Source organism: Salmo salar, chromosome ssa18, assembly GCF_905237065.1.
Source record: "Salmo salar chromosome ssa18, Ssal_v3.1, whole genome shotgun sequence".
In the NCBI taxonomy this organism is placed as follows: Eukaryota; Metazoa; Chordata; class Actinopteri; order Salmoniformes; family Salmonidae; genus Salmo; species Salmo salar.
Window position 1 is genome coordinate 34,222,549 of NC_059459.1, and position 24,948 is coordinate 34,247,496.

The window sequence follows — 24,948 nt, forward strand, 5'->3', positions numbered from 1 at the left end:
AACAATACAAAGATCAACTTTATTACCAGCTGTACATGAACACGGTGCAGAAGGCACACTTGATTTTCCAATGTCCTTGACAAGCCAAAATGTACATAGACAATATTTGTCGATAGAAAAAAAACAATTTATTTCTGTATAGCAATTTTAAAAAATAAAATGGAAAAACCAGAACAAGAGAAGCTGCTTTAATTAAAATGTTTTGTTTTCTGCTACTCAAATGGTTAGTTTCTCTCTCCGCTGTATTAAATTCATGTGAAACTGCTGAAGTCACCAGAACTTTCCCTCCATCTCTACTCCAACAGTCCATCTGGGTATGCCTGTTATTGTGTTTCATGCTATAGAAAACATTAAAAGAATAGTTCAGCCATTTTACATATTAAGATTTGTTTCTTTACCCTGAAAACAATCTATGGACAAGGGGACCGACTACAATCCACACTAAGTATTAGCAACATTAGCGTTTTGCGATCATTTCCCTGTCTAAGTCAATCTACCGTGTTTAGCATGTGTTAAATATCATGCCCAAATCATTGCTGCCTCCTTATCCATAGACTGATTTTAAAAGGTATGGAAACATATGTCAAATCATTGAGCTATCCCTTTAACCACTTGTTGTGATCCATATCAGAGCACAATGCTCAGTGCACCAAGTGACACGCAGAATACAGAAATATACGGTAAAATTAACACTTAAAAAACTGGAGATGTTCAAAACTTGAAATATCACCTCAAAGCTTTAACGGTTGGTTTTTAAGAAAGCAGATTTCAGAATGTGTTAATAATCCTACTGAAAGTGTTGACCTCTACTGGATTTTAAAAAGAACATATATAAAAGGGACAATGCCAGTAAAACTGTTGTAGGGTAGACCATCTCGGGGTGGGTAGTACAAAAGAAAACTCATGAGTGACTGTCTTTGGAACTTCTCCTCGATTTCTCATAATCAGAGTCTCTCCTGCTGTGTTTGTGACGGTTCCCGTGGTCACCGTCGCTATGGTGACGTTCTTTCCTCCTCTCACTGTGACCGTGGCGCTCGTCTTTAGAGTGGTGCCGGCTCCCTCTGTGGTGAGAAGAAGAGTCTTTACTCCGATCTCTCTCTCTGCTCCGGCTTCTATCACGTTTCTTTCCCCTCTCTTGGCTGTGGTTCCGGCTCTTCTCTCCGTGACGGGACTCACTGTGGTGCCGGTGCCTCCCATACTGGTCCCTGTCCTCCTTCTTGTGGCCCGACCCGGGCTGCCTGTCCCAGGGGTCGCTGTACAGAATCCTCTCTGCTGCCCCCTTCTGGTCCTCTTTGGCAGCGGCAGATGGGGGCAGGTTCAGGTTGGAATTGGATGACTCAGCAGAGGCAAACCTCTGAGGGTCACCACCATAAGCTAACGGTAGCCCCCCGGGGAAAGAGTTGGGAGATGTGGGTCCTGGACCAGGCTGAGCCCACTGTGTTATTCCAGCATGATTCTGCATCTGTGGGTCGTGAGGTGGCGGGTACATCATGGGTGGTGGGGGGCCAGTAGGGTAGCTGAAGTTGGTGGGTAGCTGGGGCGGGTGCTGGAAAGGTGGCGGTGCGGTGTTACAGAAGGGGGGACAGGTGGTGCTGGCTGGTACTGGAAGTCTACAGGAGGTCCTCCAGGCTGGAGAGGGATGGGACCATAGGGACCAACCTGTAGTGGGCCATGGTCTGGAGGTGGGGGGCGTCTGTAGTCAGTCTGGTGGTGGTGGGAGGGGTATCCGTGCTGAGCTGCCATAGGACGATACTTCCTGGTGGTCAGAACAGGAACAGGTTGGGGGTGATCCTGTGATCCTGCTGATTGGACAGCAGTTGGTTCTTCAGTCATATTGGAATACGCAGAGCTTTTCTTCAGGATTCCACTCGGAAGGGGTTTTGGTGTGGGGACGCTTTCCTCGACAGAAGCGTTGGACGTGGCTGTAAGAGACAAGAGAATAGGTGTCTTCTCTTCTTTGGATTTGTCCTTTTCGCACAACGCCGAATCTCCTTTGTTTAAGGAGCCGTCTGTGTTGAGATCCGTGGAGAGGCTGGCCAGGAACGACTCTGTCGAGACGTCTGGAGGTTTGTCTTTCAGAGAGACCGACGGGCCTCGGTAAGCCACACCCTCCTCTTTCACCAACGCGTTGTTGTTAGCGGTAGACGTTTCAGCCAAGCTGGAAGACACAGGTTCCTCTGCTTTGACCGGTTTGGGTTCCCTCTTCTTGATGACAAAACCAGTCTGTCTGTGAGCACCAGCGCTGGGAGTCTTAGTGGTGGTGGAGCTTCCTGGAGTGGTTGCTGCTCCTCCGTCAGCCTTGGAGGTCTGTGGAGCCGAGGGCTCTCGACCATCATCACCCAGCAGTGGAGGGTTACCTGAGGAAGGAAGGAGCAAGCCGAAACGTAAGGTGTGGTTCAAAGACATGTTGCTATTATGAGTTAAAAGAAAAATAAACAAAGCTTCAAAATTGCAAATGGTGTTCAAGTGAGCACAGGCCTTTTATGTTTAGGTTTACCTGAGAAGTCTGGCAGGGGCAGAAGCTCCCCGCCCCAACTACGCAACACCCCCGGAAGGAAACGTAGTGGTTGGTACCCCTCTTCAGTATCTTCAGCTTCAGCTTTCTCAGAGATGTCTGTACTAGACTGTTCTGCTGTGACCACTTCCTCAGCTGTGTTCAGCAATGGTATCTCTTCTCTGTCCCTTTCTTTAGTACTTGAAGCGCACAGAGAGGAGATGTAAGAGTTCTCCTCCTCCTCCCGGGTAACTTCTTTGTCGTTTACAGTAACCGTAGTTGTCGCCGTCTCGGGTTTGCTCTCCGGTATGAACCTGGCCGTTTCGTTGATGTCGACGGGCAGGAAGTCCCGTTTACGCCTCTGGCGAATGATCAGGCCCAGCAGGAGGTTGGGGCGGTTGTTTTCCAGTCCTGTTAAAGAGCAACACCAATGAAAAGTAAAACATTTATGAAATAAAATCATAAAAAATGATTTTATAAATGAAACATTGGTTGGCCACACCCATGTATTATTTAGACAGTCCATTCAGAATAGATTCTTATTTGACAAAGACAACCTAATAACATAAAAGTAGGCTAAGTAAATGTTTTTAGATATTAAAGCGTCATGATTTACATTGTGAGAATATTGCGCATATTCCTTCATAAAAAGGTAAATGGGGTGTGGAATCATCATGGGTTGGTTTCCCAGACCCAGATTATTAGCTAGAACAGGGATGGGCAAACGTTTTGGCTCGAGGGACACAATGAGATTTCCAAATTCAACAGAGGGCTGCACATTTTTTGGGGGACCAATTTGTCAAAATCTATTTGCGGGACAGATAAAGGGCAGTTATTTCAAAATAGATACTTCTCAAGCAGCCTAGGTGGAGTAGACATTGTGGTGCTCGTGAATTTCCTTTCTTTTTCAGCTTCAGACCAACGCCTACTACGAGTTGCTCGACCCGGTGTTAGAACTTTTAAGCTTCGGCTGAAAAAAGGTGTTAGCATGGTCAGAAATGCTACAAAAAAGGTAGCACATCGTTGGTTCTTAAATGGAATGAAATGGGCACGTGAGAGCGATAAGTTACGTAATAAAAACAGCTGCACCTATGGTGCCTTCAAAAAGTATTCACATTACTTTTTCCACATTTTGTTGTGTTACTGGCAGAGATGTTTGTCACTGGCCTACACACAATACCCCATAATGTCAAAGTGGAATTGTGTTTTTCAAAATGCTTAGAAATTAATAAAAAATGTCAAGTTGAAATGTCTTGAGTCAATAAGTATTCAACCACTTTGTTATGGCAAGTCTAAATAAGTTCAAGAGTAAAAATGTGCTTAACAAGTCACATAATAAGTTGACTGTACTCACTGTGTGTAATAGTGTTTAACATGATTTTGAACGACAACCTCATCAAAGATTTTTTCCAATGCCTCGCAGAGAAGGGCACCTATCGATCGATGGTTTAAGCTTGGTAAAATTATTAATTCACTTCATGAATAAACCCAGTCACTAGAAAAATACAGGCGTCCTTCCTAACTCAGTTGCCGGAGAGCAAGGAAACCGCCAAAACTTTAAATTGGATAATGAAACAATTTCTGTAATCCAAACATTTGGAATGGTCCGTGGGTATTTAAACAATAATCATGTCAAATCAGTTGTTGTTTTGTGATATCATTAACCTGTTATGGCTAGGGGGCAGTATTTTCACTTTATCGAACAAAAAATGCATGTGTTGTGTAACATGATGTCCTAGGAGTGTCATCTGATGAAGGTTGTCAAAGGTTAGTGCTGCATTTAGCTGTGTTTTGGGTATTTGTGATGCATGCTAGTTGCTTTGAAAATGGCTGTGTGATTATTTCTGGCTGGGTACTCTGCTAACATAATCTAATGTTTTGCTTTTGCTGTAAAGCCTTTTTGAAATCGGACAACGTGGTTCGATTCAGGAGAGGTGTATCTATAAAACGGTGTAAAATAGTCATATGTTTGAGAAATTGAAGTTATAGCATTTATGAGGTTTTGCATTTAGCATGACGCGATTCCACTGGCTGTTGATTAGGGTGGGACGCAAGCGTCCCACTGGCCCAGAGAGGTTAAATGAGAATTGTTTTACCCAGTCAGTAATCGTGAGCAGACATTATGTCAGCGTCATGGAACGCCCCCTTTTGCCAGAGTTTATAAAAGGACTCCTAACGAGATTTACATTAGACCAGACAGCATGGAGCGGTGGCTACACAGCTGAGAAATGGTTTAAAACTTTAGACCAGAAAATGTGGAGCTTTGATAATGGTTGCCATTTAACTAAAGACCAAAACATGCCGGGTTGCTGCCGGTGTGGACAGTGGTGTTAGCTGTACCCTGAATAATCAACCAGTTAGACCAGTATACGGACATCACAAATGGTTCTTAAACTACAAGATCCTCTGAAACTCGACGAGTGAAGAAGACTAAGACATGCACCACTTGCAGCTCTGCATGTAAAGTAATATAGAACTTTGACCAAAGACACGAGGAAGATTCCATCAAATGACCATTGGAACATCTGAAGGACCCAGGCTAACGGACAACCGTAGACTTAAAACAACCAGAGATTCTGTCAACTGACTTCCCAGAAAATGGACTGGGCGATTCCAATAGAGAGACAACAAAGACATCCAAGCGTAAATATGTGCTGCATTTCTAAATCCGAATGAACGGTTGTTAGGGTGCTAAATATCCATATTTATGATGAGCATATTATTCAACTGTATGTACGGTAGTTGAATTCCTTTGTCTCCTTCTTTTCCCACCCCTTTTATTAAAATGCCATCATATCAGGTTAGTCCACTAGGGACTTTTCATTGCATCATGTTAATAATCAGTATTCAATACTATATTTTGTGTGTGTGTGTGTGTTTGTATTTCTGTGTGATTATTTCATTAGTTAGTAAATCAATAATTAAGCCAATTTGTGTAAGCTGATTCATCATGGAGACTAGGGTTCGTGCAGATTTATGGGATATTACGACGTTCAGAATGAGACTGAAATAGGAGCAAATGATTAATGGATGACAGATAGCATGTCAAGTTTCTGATATTCTTGGGTTAAATCAGGGATTAACTTTTGGGTTCAGTTAAAGCAATTAACTTTTGTCCTGAATACAAAGTGTTACTTTGGGGCAAATCCAATACATTACACTACTCTCCGTATTTTTAAGCATAGTGGTGGCTGTGTCATGTTATGGGTATGCTTGTAATCGTTAAGGACTGGGGAGTTTTTCAGGATAAAAAAGAAACGTAATGAGCTAAGCACAGGTAAAATTTTAGTTCAGTCTGCTTTCCACAAGACAATGGGAGATTAATTCACATTTCAGCAGGACAATAATCTAAAAACACAATACCAAATCTACACTAGAGTTCCTTACCAAGAAGACAGTGAATGTTCCTAAGAGGCAGAGTTACAGTTCTGATTTAAATCTACCATTGAACTTCAACTTATTATACAATTGTGGGAGCCATTAGACTAGAAAAAGATTTGAACAGAGACAAGTGAGCATGCTTTTCAGTCTAGGAGTAGGCTTGATCTGGGTCTGGGTAACCAGTACCAGATTAATCCAACATATTTTCTTTGTTTATTAGGATCTCCTTTAGCTAATGAAAGTCTATTCGCCCAATATACGTAGAGAGCAGTTGGTTGTTACCTGGGCCATCAAAGGGAACCAGTTGGTGTGGGACTTTCTCAATAGCACCCAAGGGGATGAGATACATGTCTTTGACTTGTTTCAAGTTGTTGGCGACCACACCGAAGCGTTTACGGCTACTGAAGTAGGCATAGAGCAGAGTGTAGTGGATCTCATCCTCGTCGGTCTCAGGGGAAAAACGAATCAAACACACCTCCTGAAAAAAGATCAAAATAAAGGAGGAAAGAAGTTCAATTTAACTTAATACATTTATTTAACCAGGTGGGAGAGTTAATAAGTCATTCATTGTAAATAATAATTTAAGTGTCAGGGAACATGTACAATCCAAACAAATCTCAGACTACATTTTATGCATCGTACCCCAAACATAGCTACTAGCTAGACCGCTACTATTCATCTCCAGTTCAGGCACAGATTGTCTTGGAAAGATGAATATACTTTTACTGCCCAGGCCACCCATATGTAAAATGTTTGCACACATGACTTAGTCGCTTTGGATAAAAGTGTCTGCTAAATGGCATATCATATTTGTATATCATACTTGCTCTCGCATCTAGGCCAGGTTACTGTAAAAGCTCTTCATGACAACTTCTGATGTTTAAATTCATTTATCATATTTCAAGCAGGTCGGCCTACACTTTGAACGTACCTTTGTTCCAGTGGCTCTGATCTTGTCCAGGTAGTCCCATACAATCTGTGGGGAGATCCTCCCACCCATCTGGAAACTCTCCGGCAGATCCTGATAACAGGGATTATCACCATTTCATCCGATTGATTTTATAAAAAAAAAAACTTGTCATATTCCTTTGAGCATGGTGAAGTTATTAATTACACTTTGGATGGTGTATCAATACACCCAGTCACTACAAAGATAGAGACATCCTTCCTAACTCAGTTGCCGGAGAGGAAGGAAACCGCTCAGGGATTTCACGAGGCCAATGGTGACTTTAAAACAGTTACAGAGTTGAATGGTCACGTTAGGAGAAAACTGAGGATGGAACAACAGGAGGAAGCCTGTACAGAATAAAAATAATTCCAAAACATGAATCCTGTTTGCAATAAGACACTAAAGTAAAACTGAAGAAAAAAAAAGAAAACAAAAAGGTAAATAAACTAACTTTATGTCCTGAATACAAAGTGTTGTGTTTGGGGCAAATCCAACACATCACCGAGTACCACTTCATATTTTCAAGCATGGTGGTGGCTGCATCATGTTATGGGCATGCTTGTCATGGGCAAGGACTAGGGATATATATATATATATATATATTTATTATTTTTTAATAAAAAGAAACGGAATAGAGCTGCTTTCTAACAGATACTGGGAGACATTCACCTTTCAGTAGGACAACCTAAAACAATGCCAAAAGTACACTGGAGTTGCTTACCAAAACAACATTGAATATTCCTGAGTGGCCTAGTTACAGTTCACTTGAAAATCTTTGGTAAGACTTGAAAATGGCTGTCTAGCAATGATCAACAGCTAGCTTGAAGGAATTTTTTTAAATAATGAGAAAATATTGTACAATCCAGGTGTGCAAAGCTCTTATAGTAACCCAGTTTTGTTATGCTAGAGTTTTTCTTCAACTTTGGTATTGTATTGTGTTGATCGTTGACAAAAAAAAATCGAATGAAATCAATTTTAATCCCACTTTGTTTCAACAAACTTTCTGAAGGCCTTGTATTTCCAAAACGTTGGTTTACTTTAATGTAGCTGGTAGCTAGGTGTTGATAGAAACTGGCTGACTCATTTAGTGCTAATGTAGCATTAGCAGGCTGGTAGGGCTAATGTTAGCAGGAGGGTAGGGCTAACGTTAGCAGCCTAGTTGGCTAGCAACCTTGGAAGTTGATTTGTAACAATAAATTCATAAAGTATTTGCTTGTGGTTACGTTTATGCTATCTACCCTTCAACGTGATAGTTTGTTGAGTTGTTAATATAAATGGCATTTAGATAAAGGCATTCCATAACTAGAAAATCTAAAAGCTGTGTTGTAACACTATCACTTTCATGAATAAGCATTAGAGGATTTATAAACACATTTACACTATTTAAAGCATTATATTTCATTGAAGAAAAACAAAATATATGATGCATTTATATGAATTAATAAATATCTTTGTGCAGTTTTACCTCTGTCAGGTGGTCCAGGACACCGGATACAGGGAAGGCTTTAGTGAGGAGCTTGGCCACAGCAGGCATGTTGACAAGCCCTCTCCATAGAGGCTGCAGGTTGGACAGGAAGGAAGCCTCGCCATCTCTGCCACTCATAGACACTGACCTGGAGTCCAGGAATACAAACAACTTTAGAATAACCCTGCACTTAATTCTGGTTTATCGGTCATTTAATAATAAACAGTACCAGTCAAAAGTCTAGACACATCTACTCATTCAAGGATTTCTTTATTTGTGCGATTTTCTACATTGTAGAATAATAGTGAAGACGGCAAAACTATGAAATAACATATGGAATCATGTAGTAACCAACAACAAAAAAAGTGTTAAACAAATCCAAATATATTCAAAGCAGCCACCCTTTGCCTTGACGACAGCTTTGCATTCTCTCAACCAGCTTCATCTGGTAGTCAGTCACCTGGAATGCATTTCAATTAACAGGTGTGCCTTGTTAAAAGTGAATTTGTCTAATTTCTTTCCTTCTTAATGCAATTGAGCCAATCAGTCGTGTTGCGACAAGGTAGGGGTGGAATACAGAAGATAGCCCTATTTGGTATAAGACCAAGTCCATATTATGGCAAGAACAGCTCAAATATGCAAAGAGAAAAGACAGTCCATCATTACCCTAAGACATGAAGGTCAGTCAATCCAGAACATTTCAAGAACTTTTCACGTTTCTTCAAGTGCAGTTGCAAAAACCATCAAGCGCTATGATGAAACTGGCTCTCATGAGGACCGCCACAGGAAAGGAAGACCCAGAGTTACCTCTGCTGCAGAGGATAAGCTCATTAGAGTTAACTGCACCTCAGATTGCAGCCCAAATAACAGACACATCAACAGTTCAGAGGAGACAGCGTGAATCAGGACTTCATGGTCGAATTGCTGCAAAGAAACCCACTACTAAAAGGACACCAGTCCTTTGGTCTGATGAGTCCAAATTTGAGATGTTTGGTTCCAACCGCCATGTCTTTGTGAGACGCAGAGTAGGTGAACGGATTATCTCCGCATGTGTGGTTCCCACTGTGAAGCATGGAGGTGGTGCTTTGCTGGTGACACGGTCAGTGACTTATTTAGAATTCAAGGCACACTTAACCAGCATGGCTACCACAGCATTCTGCAGCGACAGGCCATCCCATCTGGTTTGTGCTTAGTGGGACTATCATTTGTTTTTCAACAGGACAATGACCCAACACCTCCAGGCTGCGTAATAGCTATTTGACCAAGAAGGAGAGTGATGGAGTGCTGCATCAGATGATCTGGCCTCCACAATCACCCGACCTCAATCCAATTGAGATGGTTTGGGATTTTTTTATTTAACTAGGCAAGTCAGTTAAGAACAAATTCTTATTTACAATGACGGCCTACCGCGGAACAGTGGGTTAACTGTCTTGTTCAGGGGCAGAACGACAGATTTTTAACCTTGTCAGCTCGGTGATTCGATCCAGAAACCTTTTGGTTACTAGTCCAACTCTCTAACCACTAGGCTACCTGTCGCACCACAGGATGAGTTGGACCGCAGAGTTAAGGAAAAGTAGCCAACAAGTGCTCAGCATATGTGGGAACTCCTTCAAGACTGTTGGAAAAGAATTCAAAGGTGAAGCTGGTTGAGAGAATGCCAAGAGTGTGCAAAGCTGTCATCAAGGCAAAGGGTGGCTACTTTGAAGAATCTAAAATCTATTTTGATTAAACACTTTTTTTGGTTATAACATCATTCCATGTGTTATTACATAGTTTGATGTCTTCACTATTATTTTACAATGTAGAAAATAAAGAGAAACCCTGGAATGAGTAGGTTTGTCCCAACATGACTGGTACAGTATATTTTCTAAATACATTTAGAATGGCCGTGTAAGTAACTCAACACCACTTTACTTTGTATGTTATTTTTTGTGTGACAATTACATTGATAGTCTTTGTGATTCCATCACAAGGACGAGAATGACGAAGAACAATATGGCCACTGTGCTTTGCCTTCTCGTTGGGTTGGAGGCCGTGTTACTGGAAATTGACTAACATTTGCGGATGTAAACAGGGGTGACTGACTGACTGTTCTGGGTAATTGACTGATTGATCCACATACCTCCCCTCGTAGTTGGAGAAGATTTTGGCGCTGAGGAGGCTCTCCTCTAGGACTTTGAGGTGAAGGTCGTCGTCCTTAGCAGATGAGGAGGAGGAGGGTGTCTCTCCCTCTGTAGAGGTAGTGGTGGCAGACGGTGTGTTCTTGGTCTGTCCCTCTGTATTGCTGGAGGTAGTGGTTGTAGACTGTGTGTTCTTGGTCACTGCCTCTGTAGTGCTGGTAGCAGACCGTCTCCTCACTACAGTAGTGGCCACTTTCACCACTTTGGTAGGAGCCTCCTCCACAGGTGGAGCCATACGACCTTCAGGATTTACAATTCCATTTAGTCCAATAGAAAACCACTGGTTAGACTTGACTTAAAGCCACAATTCTGAGTTTGTGGGGCTCATTTGGCATGTTTACCTCTTCTCCTCCTAATCCATCTCCCCTCTACTTCCATTCTATCTGATCAGGCATCAACACATATCTATAGTACTTCCACTATCCTTCAAAATAAAAGCAGAAACTGAAAGAACAGAATCAGGGCCTACCTGTGCAGATCTTACAGTTGAGGTCAAACAGGTGAGTCTTATGCAGACTGGTTGTATCTTGGAAAATATTGACGCTCTCTGCTGTTGTCGTCGACAACAACGACTTCTCTTGGGGAACTTCCACCGGCTCCTCTGTCACTTTGGGAGCAACCACAGGCTCTGGCTGGAAGAGTTCAAACAACAACAGTAAGAGTTCATAAGAAATGTATAGACACACTGGGTAAACGTCAATTGTATTTCCTTGATTCCTCATTGTCCTCACTGATGCATGTTGAGGTGGAGGCAAGGATAGACCAGGGCATGTTAATTTGAGTAAATACAATTGAGATTCACCCAGAAGTGATTAAAGGTATGAACTATTTCTTAGGAAGAGGACATGCTCAACACTAAATCCTGTTGAACCAATACTCCAGGAGGTACATAAAGTTGTTAGCAGAACATCTGCAGCGTGTGGGCCTGTCTGTTCATGTCCCTTATTAACCCAGCTTCAATTTTATAAGGACTATGACTAGAGCTGTGGCGGTAACACGGTCACAGTAACAGCCCTACCTTTGACCACTAACTATTCTAGAACCCAAAATATAATCACAGAAAAATTAAAAAGGACCAGCACTCACTTGAACAACAAGCGTGGTGTTTCTTTACATGAGCTGTGTCTTACCTCCGGCTCTATGGCTTCTGGTGCCTTCCCAGGCTCCTGGCTCTCAATCTCTATCTCTCCTTTGTGTGTGATCTTAGTGATGGGTCGCCTCTCCACCTCTCTCTGCTCCTTCTCAATCATCTCAATCGCCTGGGGGGGAACAAGAACATATTGGTGAATGCATCTCACACAGAAAGAGCAATGATCACAGTCCATTTTGGTGAAAGGTCATTCATAGTTCACTTCACACAAACCGTTTTAACTTGTCAACGATATGATTTGGTATGATGACTAAGTTTAACTTACAGGGAGGTGTGATCAACCAATGAGGTAAGCTATTTTCATTCTACATTGCCTTTTCTATACAGTGTTTTTAGGGCAGTTTTACCAGACATAGATGAAGCCTTGTCATGGACTAAAAACACACTCAATAGGGGCTCTCTGCTGAAAGTCCTATTTAGTCCAGAATTAAGATGAATCTGTCTGGGAAACCTGTTCTTAGAGAATTAGTCAAATACTTTGAAGGAGGGCAGGCAGTGGGTTTCAGTGTTGGAGGGCAGGCAGTGGGGTTCAGTGTTGGAGGGCAGGCAGTGGGGTTCGTGAGGGCAGCAGTGTTGTTTGGAGGGCAGGCAGTGGGGTTATTTGGAGGACTTAGTTTGGAGGCAGGCAGTGGGGTTCAGTGTTGGAGGGCAGGCAGTGGGGTTCAGTGTTGGAGGGCAGGCAGTGGGGTTCAGTGTTGGAGGACAGGCAGTGGGTCCCGTGTGGCTCAGTTGGTAGAGCGTGGTGTTTGCAACGCCAGGGTTGTGGGTTCGATTCCCACGGGGGACCAGTACGGAGAATAAATGTATGAAATGTATGCATTAACTACTGTAAATCGCTCTGGATAAGAGCGTCTGCTAAATGACTAAAATGTTGGAGGACAGGCAGTGGGGTTCAGTATTGGAGGACAGGCAGTGTGTGTTTCAGTGTTGGAGGGCAGGCAGTGTGTGTTTTAGTGTTTGAGGGCAGGCAGTGTGTGTTTTAGTGTTGGAGGACAGGCAGTGTGTGTTTTAGTGTTGGAGGACAGGCAGTGTGTGTTTTAGTGTTGGAGGACAGGCAGTGTGTGTTTTAGTGTTGGAGGACAGCCAGTGGGGTTTAGTGTTGGAGGACAGGCAGTGTGTGTTTTAGTGTTGGAGGGCAGGCAGTGTGTGTTTTAGTGTTGGAGGGCAGGCAGTGTGTGTTTTAGTGTTGGAGGGCAGGCAGTGTGTGTTTTAGTGTTGGAGGACAGGCAGTGTGTGTTTTAGTGTTGGAGGACAGGCAGTGTGTGTTTCAGTGTTGGAGGACAGGCAGTGTGTGTTTTAGTGTTGGAGGACAGGCAGTGTGTGTTTTAGAGTTGGAGGACAGGCAGTGTGTGTTTTAGTGTTGGAGGACAGGCAGTGTGTGTTTTAGTGTTGGAGGACAGGCAGTGTGTGTTTTAGAGTTGGAGGACAGGCAGTGTGTGTTTTAGAGTTGGAGGACAGGCAGTGTGTGTTTTAGTGTTGGAGGACAGCCAGTGTGTGTTTTAGTGTTGGAGGACAGGCAGTGTGTGTTTTAGAGTTGGAGGACAGGCAGTGTGTGTTTTAGTGTTGGAGGACAGGCAGTGTGTGTTTTAGTGTTGGAGGGCAGGCAGTGTGTGTTTTAGTGTTGGAGGGCAGGCAGTGTGTGTTTTAGTGTTGGAGGGCAGGCAGTGTGTGTTTTAGAGTTGGAGGACAGGCAGTGTGTGTTTTAGTGTTGGAGGGCAGGCAGTGTGTGTTTTAGAGTTGGAGGACAGGCAGTGTGTGTTTTAGTGTTGGAGGACAGGCAGTGTGTGTTTTAGTGTTGGAGGACAGCCAGTGGGGTTTAGTGTTGGAGGACAGGCAGTGTGTGTTTTAGTGTTGGAGGACAGGCAGTGTGTGTTTTAGTGTTGGAGGGCAGGCAGTGTGTGTTTTAGTGTTGGAGGACAGGCAGTGTGTGTTTTAGTGTTGGAGGGCAGGCAGTGTGTGTTTTAGTGTTGGAGGACAGGCAGTGTGTGTTTTAGAGTTGGAGGACAGGCAGTGTGTGTTTTAGTGTTGGAGGACAGGCAGTGTGTGTTTTAGTGTTGGAGGACAGGCAGTGTGTGTTTTAGTGTTGGAGGACAGGCAGTGTGTGTTTTAGAGTTGGAGGACAGGCAGTGTGTGTTTTAGAGTTGGAGGGCAGGCAGTGTGTGTTTTAGAGTTGGAGGACAGGCAGTGTGTGTTTTAGTGTTGGAGGACAGGCAGTGTGTGTTTTAGAGTTGGAGGACAGGCAGTGTGTGTTTTAGAGTTGGAGGGCAGGCAGTGTGTGTTTTAGAGTTGGAGGACAGGCAGTGTGTGTTTTAGTGTTGGAGGACAGGCAGAGTGTGTTTTAGAGTTGGAGGACAGGCAGTGTGTGTTTTAGAGTTGGAGGACAGGCAGTGTGTGTTTTAGTGTTGGAGGACAGCCAGTGGGGTTTAGTGTTGGAGGACAGCCAGTGGGTTTTAGTGTTGGAGGACAGCCAGTGGGGTTTAGTGTTGGAGGACAGGCAGTGTGTGTTTTAGAGTTGGAGGACAGGCAGTGTGTGTTTTAGAGTTGGAGGACAGGCAGTGTGTGTTTCAGTGTTGGAGGACAGGCAGTGTGTGTTTTAGTGTTGGAGGACAGCCAGTGGGGTTTAGTGTTGGAGGACAGGCAGTGTGTGTTTTAGTGTTGGAGGACAGGCAGTGTGTGTTTTAGTGTTGGAGGGCAGGCAGTGTGTGTTTTAGTGTTGGAGGGCAGGCAGTGTGTGTTTTAGAGTTGGAGGACAGGCAGTGTGTGTTTTAGTGTTGGAGGGCAGGCAGTGTGTGTTTTAGTGTTGGAGGACAGGCAGTGTGTGTTTTAGTGTTGGAGGACAGGCAGTGTGTGTTTCAGTGTTGGAGGACAGGCAGTGTGTGTTTTAGTGTTGGAGGACAGGCAGTGTGTGTTTTAGTGTTGGAGGACAGGCAGTGTGTGTTTTAGTGTTGGAGGACAGGCAGTGTGTGTTTTAGTGTTGGAGGACAGGCAGTGTGTGTTTTAGTGTTGGAGGACAGGCAGTGTGTGTTTTAGTGTTGGAGGACAGGCAGTGTGTGTTTTAGTGTTGGAGGACAGGCAGTGTGTGTTTTAGTGTTGGAGGACAGGCAGTGTGTGTTTTAGTGTTGGAGGACAGGCAGTGTGTGTTTCAGTGTTGGAGGACAGGCAGTGTGTGTTTTAGTGTTGGAGGACAGGCAGTGTGTGTTTTAGAGTTGGAGGACAGGCAGTGTGTGTTTTAGTGTTGGAGGACAGCCAGTGGGGTTTAGTGTTGGAGGACAGCCAGTGTGTTTTAGTGTTGGAGGACAGGCAGTGTGTGTTTTAGAGTTGGAGGACAGGCAGTGTGTGTTTTAGAGTTGGAGGACAGGCAGTGTGTGTTTTAGTGTTGGAGGACAGGCAGTGTGTGTTTTAGAGTTGGAGGACAGGCAGTGTGTGTTTCAGTGTTGGAGGACAGGCAGTGTGTGTTTTAGTGTTGGAGGACAGGCAGTGTGTGTTTTAGAGTTGGAGGACAGGCAGTGTGTGTTTCAGTGTTGGAGGACAGGCAGTGTGTGTTTTAGTGTTGGAGGACAGGCAGTGTGTGTTTTAGAGTTGGAGGACAGGCAGTGTGTGTTTTAGAGTTGGAGGACAGGCAGTGTGTGTTTTAGTGTTGGAGGACAGGCAGTGTGTGTTTTAGTGTTGGAGGACAGCCAGTGGGGTTTAGTGTTGGAGGACAGGCAGTGTGTGTTTTAGTGTTGGAGGACAGGCAGTGTGTGTTTTAGAGTTGGAGGACAGGCAGTGTGTGTTTTAGTGTTGGAGGACAGGCAGTGTGTGTTTTAGAGTTGGAGGACAGGCAGTGTGTGTTTTAGTGTTGGAGGACAGGCAGTGTGTGTTTTAGTGTTGGAGGACAGGCAGTGGGGTTTAGTGTTGGAGGACAGGCAGTGTGTGTTTTAGAGTTGGAGGACAGGCAGTGTGTGTTTTAGAGTTGGAGGACAGGCAGTGTGTGTTTTAGTGTTGGAGGACAGGCAGTGTGTGTTTTAGAGTTGGAGGACAGGCAGTGTGTGTTTTAGTGTTGGAGGACAGGCAGTGTGTGTTTTAGTGTTGGAGGACAGGCAGTGTGTGTTTTAGAGTTGGAGGACAGGCAGTGTGTGTTTTAGTGTTGGAGGACAGGCAGTGTGTGTTTTAGTGTTGGAGGACAGGCAGTGTGTGTTTTAGAGTTGGAGGACAGGCAGTGTGTGTTTTAGTGTTGGAGGACAGGCAGTGTGTGTTTTAGAGTTGGAGGACAGGCAGTGTGTGTTTTAGTGTTGGAGGACAGGCAGTGTGTGTTTTAGTGTTGGAGGACAGGCAGTGGGTTTTAGAGTTGGAGGACAGGCAGTGTGTGTTTTAGAGTTGGAGGACAGGCAGTGTGTGTTTTAGTGTTGCTTACGTGTCGATTCTCTCTTTGTCTCCATGCAGCCAGTTCCTTTGAGGCCAGTTCCTCAGGACTCATCCTTATCAAAGTGCCAGGAGAAATCTCCCCTTTCAGAACCCTCTTGAATAACACCTGAAATACACAAGTTATAAAGTCACATAGCTAGATGAACTGATATCAAAACATATTTTAGATTATGTTTGCGATGTATACGTTTCATGTAGTTAACGTTCAAACGTATATAATTGAAACAAAGTACCTACTACAAACTGGGACAAAATCCAGTATAATGTCCATAAAATGTCAGTATCAGAAGAGTCAGTATTGTCTAAAAGAGAAATCATTGCATCAAAATTGTTAACATAACGACTTACATTGTTTTTGGTGTCTTTGAGGTTGAACATCAAGCTCCGGTACTTGCTCTTGTATTTGCAGTCTGTGTCTCTGTAGAAGGCAAACAGCTCTCTCTCAGTCTTCTTGGCCACCTCAGCAGCCTTCTCTGGTGACGCCTGGAAATCAGACTCCTTCAGCCTGAGACAATGTAGGGCACAATAGAGGATTACACAGGAGGAATATAGAGGATCACCACCCTGCTCTACAGGCAGATACACTACATGGCCAAAAGTATGTGGACGCCCCTTCAAATGAATGGATTCTGCCATTTCAGCCAAACCTGTTGCTGACAGCCATGCAATCTCCACAGCCAAACACTGGCAGTAGAATGGCGTTACTGAAGAGCTCAGTGACCTTGAACATGGGACCGTCATAGGATGCCTCCTTTCCAACAAGTCAGTCAAATTTCTGCCCAGCTAGAACTTCCCCGGTCAACTGTAAGTGCTGTTATTGTGAAGTGGAAACGCCTCTGGAAGCAACGTCAGCACAAGAACTGTTTGTCTGGAGCTTCATGAAATGGGTTTCCATGGCCGAGCAGCCGCACACAAGGCTATCATCACCATGTGCAATGCCAAGTATCGGCTCGAGTGGTATAAAGCTTGCCGATATTGGACTCTGGAACTTGCTGGATGCCAGGAGAATGCTACCTGCTCCAATGCATAGCGGCAACTGTAAAGTTTGGTGGAGGAGGAATAATGTTCTGGGGCTGTTTTTCAAAGTTCAGCCCAGGCCCCTTAGTTCCAGTGATGGGAAATTTTAACGCTACAGCATACAATGACATTCTAGACGATTCTGTGCTTCCAAATTTGTGGCAACAGCCTGGGGAAGGTCCTTTCCTGTTTCAGCATGACAATGCCCCCGTGCACAGTCAGGTCCATACACAAATGGTTTGTCGAGATCGGTGTGGTAGAACTCGACTGGCCTGCACAGAGCCCCGACCTCAAATCCATTGAACACCCTTGGGATGAATTGGAACACCGACAGTGAGCTTGCCTAATCGTCCAACATCAGTGCCCAACATCTCTAAAGCTCTTGTGGCTGAATGGAAGCAAGTCCCCACATCTAGTGGAAAGCCTTCCCAGAAGAGTGGAGGCTGTTATAGCAGCAAACGGGAACCAACTTCATATTAATGCCTATGATTTTGAATGAGATGTTCGACAAGCAGGTGTCCACATACTTTTGGCCATGTAGTGCATCACCAGACTGTTATAATGGTTATTAGACTAAACAGATTATAAATGTTGTTAAGTTACTGTTATAACATGTTTAATTACCTCTTCAGGAGGATGTCCTTCAGGGCGTCACGGACGCTCCGTCTGATCTGGTCAACAGACACGGGTTTCTTAGAGGAGGGAGACGACGACACCTTGGGCCTCTTGGTCTCCTGTTTCACTGACACTCCTAACGGGACACAGCCACAGAGAGTAGGAGACGTCGCAGAGTAGGGCATGTTCATTAGGACACCTTGTAGTAAAACATTTTAAATGTTTTTTTCCAATGGGAAAACAAGCGTTTCTTATTGGACAAATTCATATAGTCCCTCCCCTTTTACAGTTTCATGCCTACTGAACACGACTCCTGCGAGGGACATGGACAGCAGAATGTAGAAACACACAACACTACAACACACCTGATCTCTGATTTGAATCTTTGACTTCAGTCGACTGTCTTCTTTCCACAGAGTCCTGTTACAGAGTGAGACACAGAATATCACCTCAGTGAGATTCAAAATAATCTTACAAATTCAATTGTATATTAAATGTTTCTTTTTCTTGTTGGGCAGGGGGCTGTGCATCGTGGTGCTGAAAACATAACCACCATTTTAAAATGTCCTCAAAACAGACGTTGAATAGAATCACCATGGTAACCTAACACCCTTCCATCCATGTGTACACATGCAGGGAATAAAGAGGAAGTGAAAAGAGGTCAACCAACCCTTGAGTAGTGCCAACACTGGCTTTCATACATATCAGCTGAATAAACTGAAGAGGACTAAATCTGCACCACTACATTTAATCAATGGTAGGGCTTGTTGAAGATTATGTTTCTAAAACATTTGAGTTAAATGTAAGATTTTGACAACAGATAATATGCATATAAAGGTTTATCATCCAATCTCTTCTCATAGGCTTTAATATCATAAATATGCACTGCCTGATGGTAATCCGATATGTTACAGCTCCATTTAAGATTATTATAATATTATTATCCTGTATTCAGGCCTACATTACATTTACAAAAAAAATAATAATAAAGCATGCATTGCAGACTACTAGCAGAGTGAACCTTACCTTTCTGAAGGGCCTGACTCCCCCGGAGGTGACAGGATGTGGGGTCGGCTGTTTCTGCTTTGCGGCCATCTTGTGGTCCTGGGTCTCTGAGGGCTTCTGTTGTCCCTCTGTCCTGGCCTCCCCCTGCCCAGCACCGCCTGGCTCCTAATGAGGAGAAGAAGATAAATAACATGAAATATTTTTATTAGTATCTATATTATTTTTGTATTTTCAGGACACCATACATTCAAATCAAACCACAAGTTAAAATAAACTTTGAGATAGTGCAACTTAAAATCAATCTATTGACCTTATAGCACTTCAGAGAAATATACTCCCTTCTCCATTAAAAAGTCCATTCAAATCTAAACCCATTCCTAGTGCAGTAGAAATCCATCAACAGACCTTGGTGGTGGTGTACTGGTCCTTGGAACAGCACTGCAGACAAACATACTCCTGGTCCCCCCCCTCCATCTTCTTCACCTTGGCCAGGTCCAGACCAACACAGTCCCCATGGAACCAGTCATCACAGTGCCCACAGCCCACCATGAACCTGAACAGAACAAAACACAGACGTACACAGATGCACAAAACAAACCTGTTTAGAAGAACACGAGCTCACTTCCCAGGGAATATTCTACATGTTCATTGTGATAATTTATCCTAAGATGTAACAACTTAGTAATAACAGGTTTACAATGTTGCATAAGTACTACATTGAATATTCAACTCTAATCACTTTGGTGTAAAGAACACAACTCTTACTTGTTACTATGAGGTTTCTGGCACAATCCACAGTTCTTGTTTGGATCCCACACAACGGTCTCACTGTCTGCGGGTTCCTTCTCTGGTCCCTTCCCGGATTCTTTAGCCTGTTCTTCCTCGCTGGTTTCCTTCTTCACGACAGCAGGAGCGTTGTCGGGGATGAAGAGCTGTGGTTCCTCCACAGAGATGCTTCTGCTGACGTTCCTGCTTCTCTGTTTCTGAAGACACTTGTCTGGCTTCTTCACTTTAGGCTCGTCTTGCTCCTCCTCCTTCTCCTCCTCCGATGTCTCCTTCTGAGGATTGGCACGTTTACATGGTGTCCATCCAAACTGGGGTTGTGGTTGGGTGTCGGCCACATGAGAGTTGGACAGTTTGGTTGTAATCGTCGTCCCTGGCGACATACCAGCAGGACGCTTTCCAGAAGGCAGTGTTTTTTTGACCGGACCGCCACGGCCCATGTCAGGTAATCTCTGCTTTAGTTTCACAGGACGTCCATCTTGCGTCCTCTGAATCTTAGGGCCGGGTTGAGCTGGGTTGAATTCACCTCGCCTTTTCAAGGACACGATGACTTGTTTGGCTTTCATTTCGTCCATCTTGTGCATGTTGCCTCTCTGGTGGAGCTTCTTCCCCAGTGTGTGTTGTTGGGTTCCTTTGGGCCCCTTACCAGCTACCAGGTGCTTGTTCTTAGCTGAGGACAGTGCTGACAGCTTCAGCTTGGGCTGCTGCTTTTTGGCTGGATTATTAGTGGTAGGAACTTTGCTGTTTGGCAGGTGATGCTGCGCTGCTTGCTTGATACTGGCATCTTTCCTCACCCCCGCTGGATCATGCTTCTGAGAGTCACTTTGGTCGTCAAGTTTGGTCTCGACCAAGCAAGGACTACCTGGAAGCGCCCCGTTGGAGACCTGAACGTCATTGGGGTTGACGTAAGGTCCTAGCCCTAGGGGCAAGTCGTCAGCACAGTACTTCACGAAGAGCTGAGCAGCACCCACGCCTCCTCCACCCCCTGCCGTGGGATTCTGTACGTGTAACGGTTCCTCTTGCACCATAGTGTATTCCATCCCTTCACCGTACAGCGAGCCATCCTCATAACATTCGTCAGTGTTTTCAGCTGATGTGAAAGCGGTAAAGGAGGGTCCCGGGAGAAGCTCGATTTTGAAACCCCCGAAAGTGACCGTCAACCTCTGTAACACAACAACGGGCTTCATGGACGAGCCCAAGTCAAGGTCGTTGATATTCACCCTGCCGTCACCCAGGTAAAGCTCTCTCCTTAATTCATCAGCAGTAGTGATCTTCTCACTCAGAGTGGACTTCTTTCTTGGTCTCCCAGGTTTTCCCGGGGGCTTTTTGTTGTTGGAAGACCCTCTGCCTGCACTTCGCTCTGGAATTTAAAAGATGGAAAATGGAGCGTCACTCTCATTTGACAATATAAAACGAAGCAATAAGCCAACCAAAGTGAATTAAAAACTATGCACAACATCAACTTTTCATACTAGGAAAATGAAAGGGTGGAGGGGTACCATGAGTTTGCATGGCTTTTTATTTAGTGTCCTATCTTGTCAATGATAATAGCTGTATTTAGTGTTAATCACAGTAATGCTCCCGGTGTAGTCCTATTTACATAAAGTCCACTCCCACCGGAGACCAAGGTTCAATCCTCGCTCCAACCCTTCAAACTGTTTATCCCACCTGCCTGTCTCCCCGCTTCCATCCCTTCAAACTGTTTCTCCCACCTGCCTGTCTCCCCGCTTCCATCCCTTCAAACTGTTTATCCCACCTGCCTGTCTCCCCGCTTCCATCCCTTCAAACTGTTTATCCCACCTGCCTGTCTCCCCGCTTCCATCCCTTCAAACTGTTAATCCCACCTGCCTGTCTCCCCGCTTCCATCCCTTCAAACAGTTTCTCCCACCTGCCTGTCTCCCCGCTTCCATCCCTTCAAACAGTTTCTCCCACCTGCCTGTTCCCCGCTTCCATCCCTTCAAACTGTTTATCCCACCTGCCTGTTCCCCGCTTCCATCCCTTCAAACTGTTTATCCCACCTGCCTGTTCCCCGCTTCCATCCCTTCAAACTGTTTCTCCCACCTGCCTGTTCCCCGCTTCCATCCCTTCAAACAGTTTCTCCCACCTGCCTGTTCCCCGCTTCCATCCCTTCAAAAACTGTTTCTCCCACCTGCCTGTTCCCCGCTTCCATCCCTTCAAAAACTGTTTCTCCCACCTGCCTGTCTCCCCGCTCCAACCCTTCAAACTGTTTATCCCACCTGCCTGTTCCCCGCTTCCATCCCTTCAAAAACTGTTTCTCCCACCTGCCTGTTCCCCGCTTCCATCCCTTCAAACTGTTTCTCCCACCTGCCTGTTCCCCGCTTCCATCCCTTCAAACAGTTTCTCCCACCTGCCTGTTCCCCGCTTCCATCCCTTCAAAAACTGTTTCTCCCACCTGCCTGTTCCCCGCTTCCATCCCTTCAAAAACTGTTTCTCCCACCTGCCTGTCTCCCCGCTCCAACCCTTCAAACTGTTTATCCCACCTGCCTGTTCCCCGCTTCCATCCCTTCAAAAACTGTTTCTCCCACCTGCCTGTCTCCCCGCTTCCATCCCTTCAAACTGTTAATCCCACCTGCCTGTTCCTCGCTTCCATCCCTTCAAAAACTGTTTATCCCACCTGCCTGTTGCCCGCTTCCAACCCTTCAAACTGTTAATCCCACCTGCCTGTCTCCCCGCTTCCATCCCTTCAAAAACTGTTTCTCCCACCTGCCTGTTGCCCGCTTCCAACCCTTCAAACTGTTTCTCCCACCTGCCTGTTGCCCGCTTCCATCCCTTCAAACTGTTTATCCCACCTGCCTGTTGCCCGCTTCCAACCCTTCAAACTGTTTCTCCCACCTGCCTGTTGCCCGCTTCCATCCCTTCAAAAACTGTTTCTCCCACCTGCCTGTTCCTCGCTTCCATCCCTTCAAAAACTGTTTCTCCCACCTGCCTGTTGCCCGCTTCCAACCCTTCAAACTGTTTCTCCCACCTGCCTGTCTCCCCGCTCCAACCCTTCAAACTGTTTCAACCACTTGCCTGTCACTACATAACAGCGCAAAAAGAATATATACACAAAATACACTCCATTGTAAAACGGAATTGTTGCTAACCTGGGGTAACTCCTAATGCGTATTTCCTGGGTCTGCCAACAGACCGTTTGACTGGCGGAGTCTCTGTACCAGCCAACCCACCACCAGCGGTACCGAGGATACCCTCTGTTGCACCAACATCAAGATCTGCAACTACGGGGAGAGAAGATTAGAGATTAAATAATAACTTACATTTATTTTAGAAGCATTAACAAACATCAGTAGTTACAAATAGTGGTTTCTATAAACACCCGTCGACTTAGCTTGTACTGTCAATTGAAGTTGTACAAAAGTCATTCTGACTACAAATACCTGTTGCTTCAGCAATCTGGAAGTTGGCGTCTTCATTATCTAAGATATTGAAGTGTGAACTTGCAGATCCAAACATGGGATCTTTATCACTAAGCATGTTCCTCAGTGAGTCTCCCAGCTGGTCGACACCTGTTCCAAAGTCATTACTTGCTTCACATTCCAAGTTCTGCCCTATCAGCAAGGAGTCATCTAACTGGTCACTGGGAATCAAATGGTTGAAAGTGTCCACTACATCCATGAATGCTGTTCCCTTCCTGTCAGCTCTGCAGGAATAAGAGGATAGGGTATTAATAACATAGGCTACAGTACAGACAACAGAAATGGCTCAGATTCAGAACAATCTATTTCAATCTTCAGACACTCTATATCAAATAGGTCCCCTATACTGGAGTCAACAGCCATGTAGGCAAGATCGCTAGTACATTAACTTTCATGACATTTCTAAAAACAGTTCCCGTACAGCAAATGCAACATTGACAAGCTAAAGTTAACTACCATTATTCAATAACAATCAATGGTGGATGACACCGGACATGTGTTGGACATTTGGGTCAGACAAGAGTGGCTGAAAGAGTAGATAGCTGCTGAATGAACAATAGCTAATAAGGATCCTAATAAACGAAAAATATTTCAGAAGAACATCAGTTAGCTAGCTAGCTAGCCAGCCAGCTAGGCTAAAATATATGACGTTGCTAGCTAGGTAGCTAGCAAATTAATGAGAAATCAGCTAATACTTACTGTCAGGACTGACAGCTCCAGATAACTTCATTACAGGACTGCAAACACTATGTGTTTAGCTCCGTTTATGATATCTAGAAAGAGTCTAAAACCAAAACTTTCATCAGAGTGGCAGGAATCAGATGCAGACTGGTGCACAAGGTACGGGTCGTTAGCAGCTAGCTACTTCCAGTTAGCATAACAATCCAGCTAGCTAGCATACCTTAACGTAACTTACTGAGGGCGAGGATATACATGTATGCATTTGCGCCAAAACTACCTCATCTTCATGATTTGCTAGTTGATGCTACCAATGGATGCATCTGTGCCATATGCATGGCAGCCTTCGTTGTAAAGTTAGCTAGGCTACTCCTGTAACTGCAGCTAAACATATTGGCTAACCAGTTACTACTTAGCTAGCTGGAAAACAAGCTAGTGCAGGCCTGACTGTGACAGCGACGTGATAAGCTTTACTTAATAAAAGCACCATTCCCATGACGAAATACTTAGCTACTTGGTTGTACAACCACATAATACATGTAGTTAGTTAAGCATGCACAACAAATCATAGCCTATAGAAATAGGCTCGTTTAAAAAGAAATAGGGAAGCTAGCAATTGTACATGTTAGTTAGTTAGTTATCCAGCAGCGAGGAACATGATAGGCCGCGAGTTTGTTTGTAGCCTGCAGCTACCGAGCACATTCAGCACCACTGATCACGCCCCCAATTCGTCTCATTGGACGCCTCCACTGAGGACGTTTCAATATTCACAGCGAGATAAATGTATAATGGCACTTACATTTCTCTACTGTGTCAACGCCACTGCATTACGGAGCGATTCTAGTAGCTTTACACACTGTTTTAGCTAAATCCCCGACACTTCCTCGCTGCGCACCGCCGCCATTCGCCCCTGCCTGCTGCAAAGCTACTCCAAAGATTGTAATAACTAACCCAAGAGAGACCACAGCCTGTCGTTTCCAATGGGAACTCATGAGTCATAGTGGGCAGAACAAGCAAGGAAGGAGGGGCAGAGTCAAGAACGAGCCAGCAAGATCCTATTTGCTCGTTCCTGCATGTATTTACATATCTCCGTTGGGGAACGCCTATTCTGTGAAGTGAGCGTGGACAAAAACTAAATTGCCCGAGCACTCCTTCTGAACAACGCAATTTTTTGGGAAACTTTGACAGAGGGTAAAGTTTAAAAATTCTAGTTTTGTGAACAAAAAAATGTATTTAAATGTTTAATCGAAGAGAACATTTCCAGAATATTGGTCAAAATCCATCTTCTTCATTTCCGGCCACTGGGCGTCCTTTCTCCACCATAGTTGGTAGTGAGTGGAAATGCCAAGCGGATGCTTCACATTTATACATCTGGTGAAATATCTGTCTC

The 24,948-nt window shown here is 44.6% G+C and overlaps 1 protein-coding gene and 1 non-coding gene across 4 annotated transcripts; one reads left to right on the plus strand and one right to left on the minus strand.

The window, feature by feature from the left end:
• LOC106577366 (PHD finger protein 3) lies at window positions 1–24,551 on the minus strand. 3 transcript variants are annotated; one of them, XM_045701773.1, is made up of 19 exons: window positions 24,358–24,551; window positions 23,580–23,664; window positions 22,842–23,104; window positions 22,551–22,682; window positions 19,426–20,803; window positions 19,066–19,213; window positions 18,682–18,825; window positions 18,021–18,075; window positions 17,665–17,791; window positions 16,372–16,528; window positions 16,013–16,129; window positions 11,600–11,728; window positions 10,939–11,101; window positions 10,412–10,709; window positions 8,290–8,437; window positions 6,807–6,896; window positions 6,158–6,353; window positions 2,498–2,905; window positions 1–2,357 (listed from the first exon to the last, which is right to left on the minus strand). In XM_045701773.1, exons 3-19 carry the CDS (start codon window positions 23,077–23,079, stop codon window positions 1,489–1,491), a joined length of 4,797 nt encoding a protein of 1,598 aa, XP_045557729.1. In that variant the 5' UTR covers window positions 23,080–23,104; window positions 23,580–23,664; window positions 24,358–24,551; the 3' UTR covers window positions 1–1,488. The 3 variants fall into 3 exon arrangements, with proteins under 3 accessions (XP_045557729.1, XP_045557731.1, XP_045557730.1); XM_045701775.1 differs by lacking the exon at window positions 23,580–23,664 and having other exon boundaries at window positions 24,358–24,494; XM_045701774.1 differs by lacking the exon at window positions 24,358–24,551 and having other exon boundaries at window positions 23,580–24,242.
• On the plus strand, window positions 12,332–12,407 carry trnaa-ugc (transfer RNA alanine (anticodon UGC)). Its single transcript has one exon. It is a non-coding gene; the product is annotated as a tRNA-Ala (tRNA).
• Window positions 24,552–24,948: the final 397 nt, after the last annotated feature.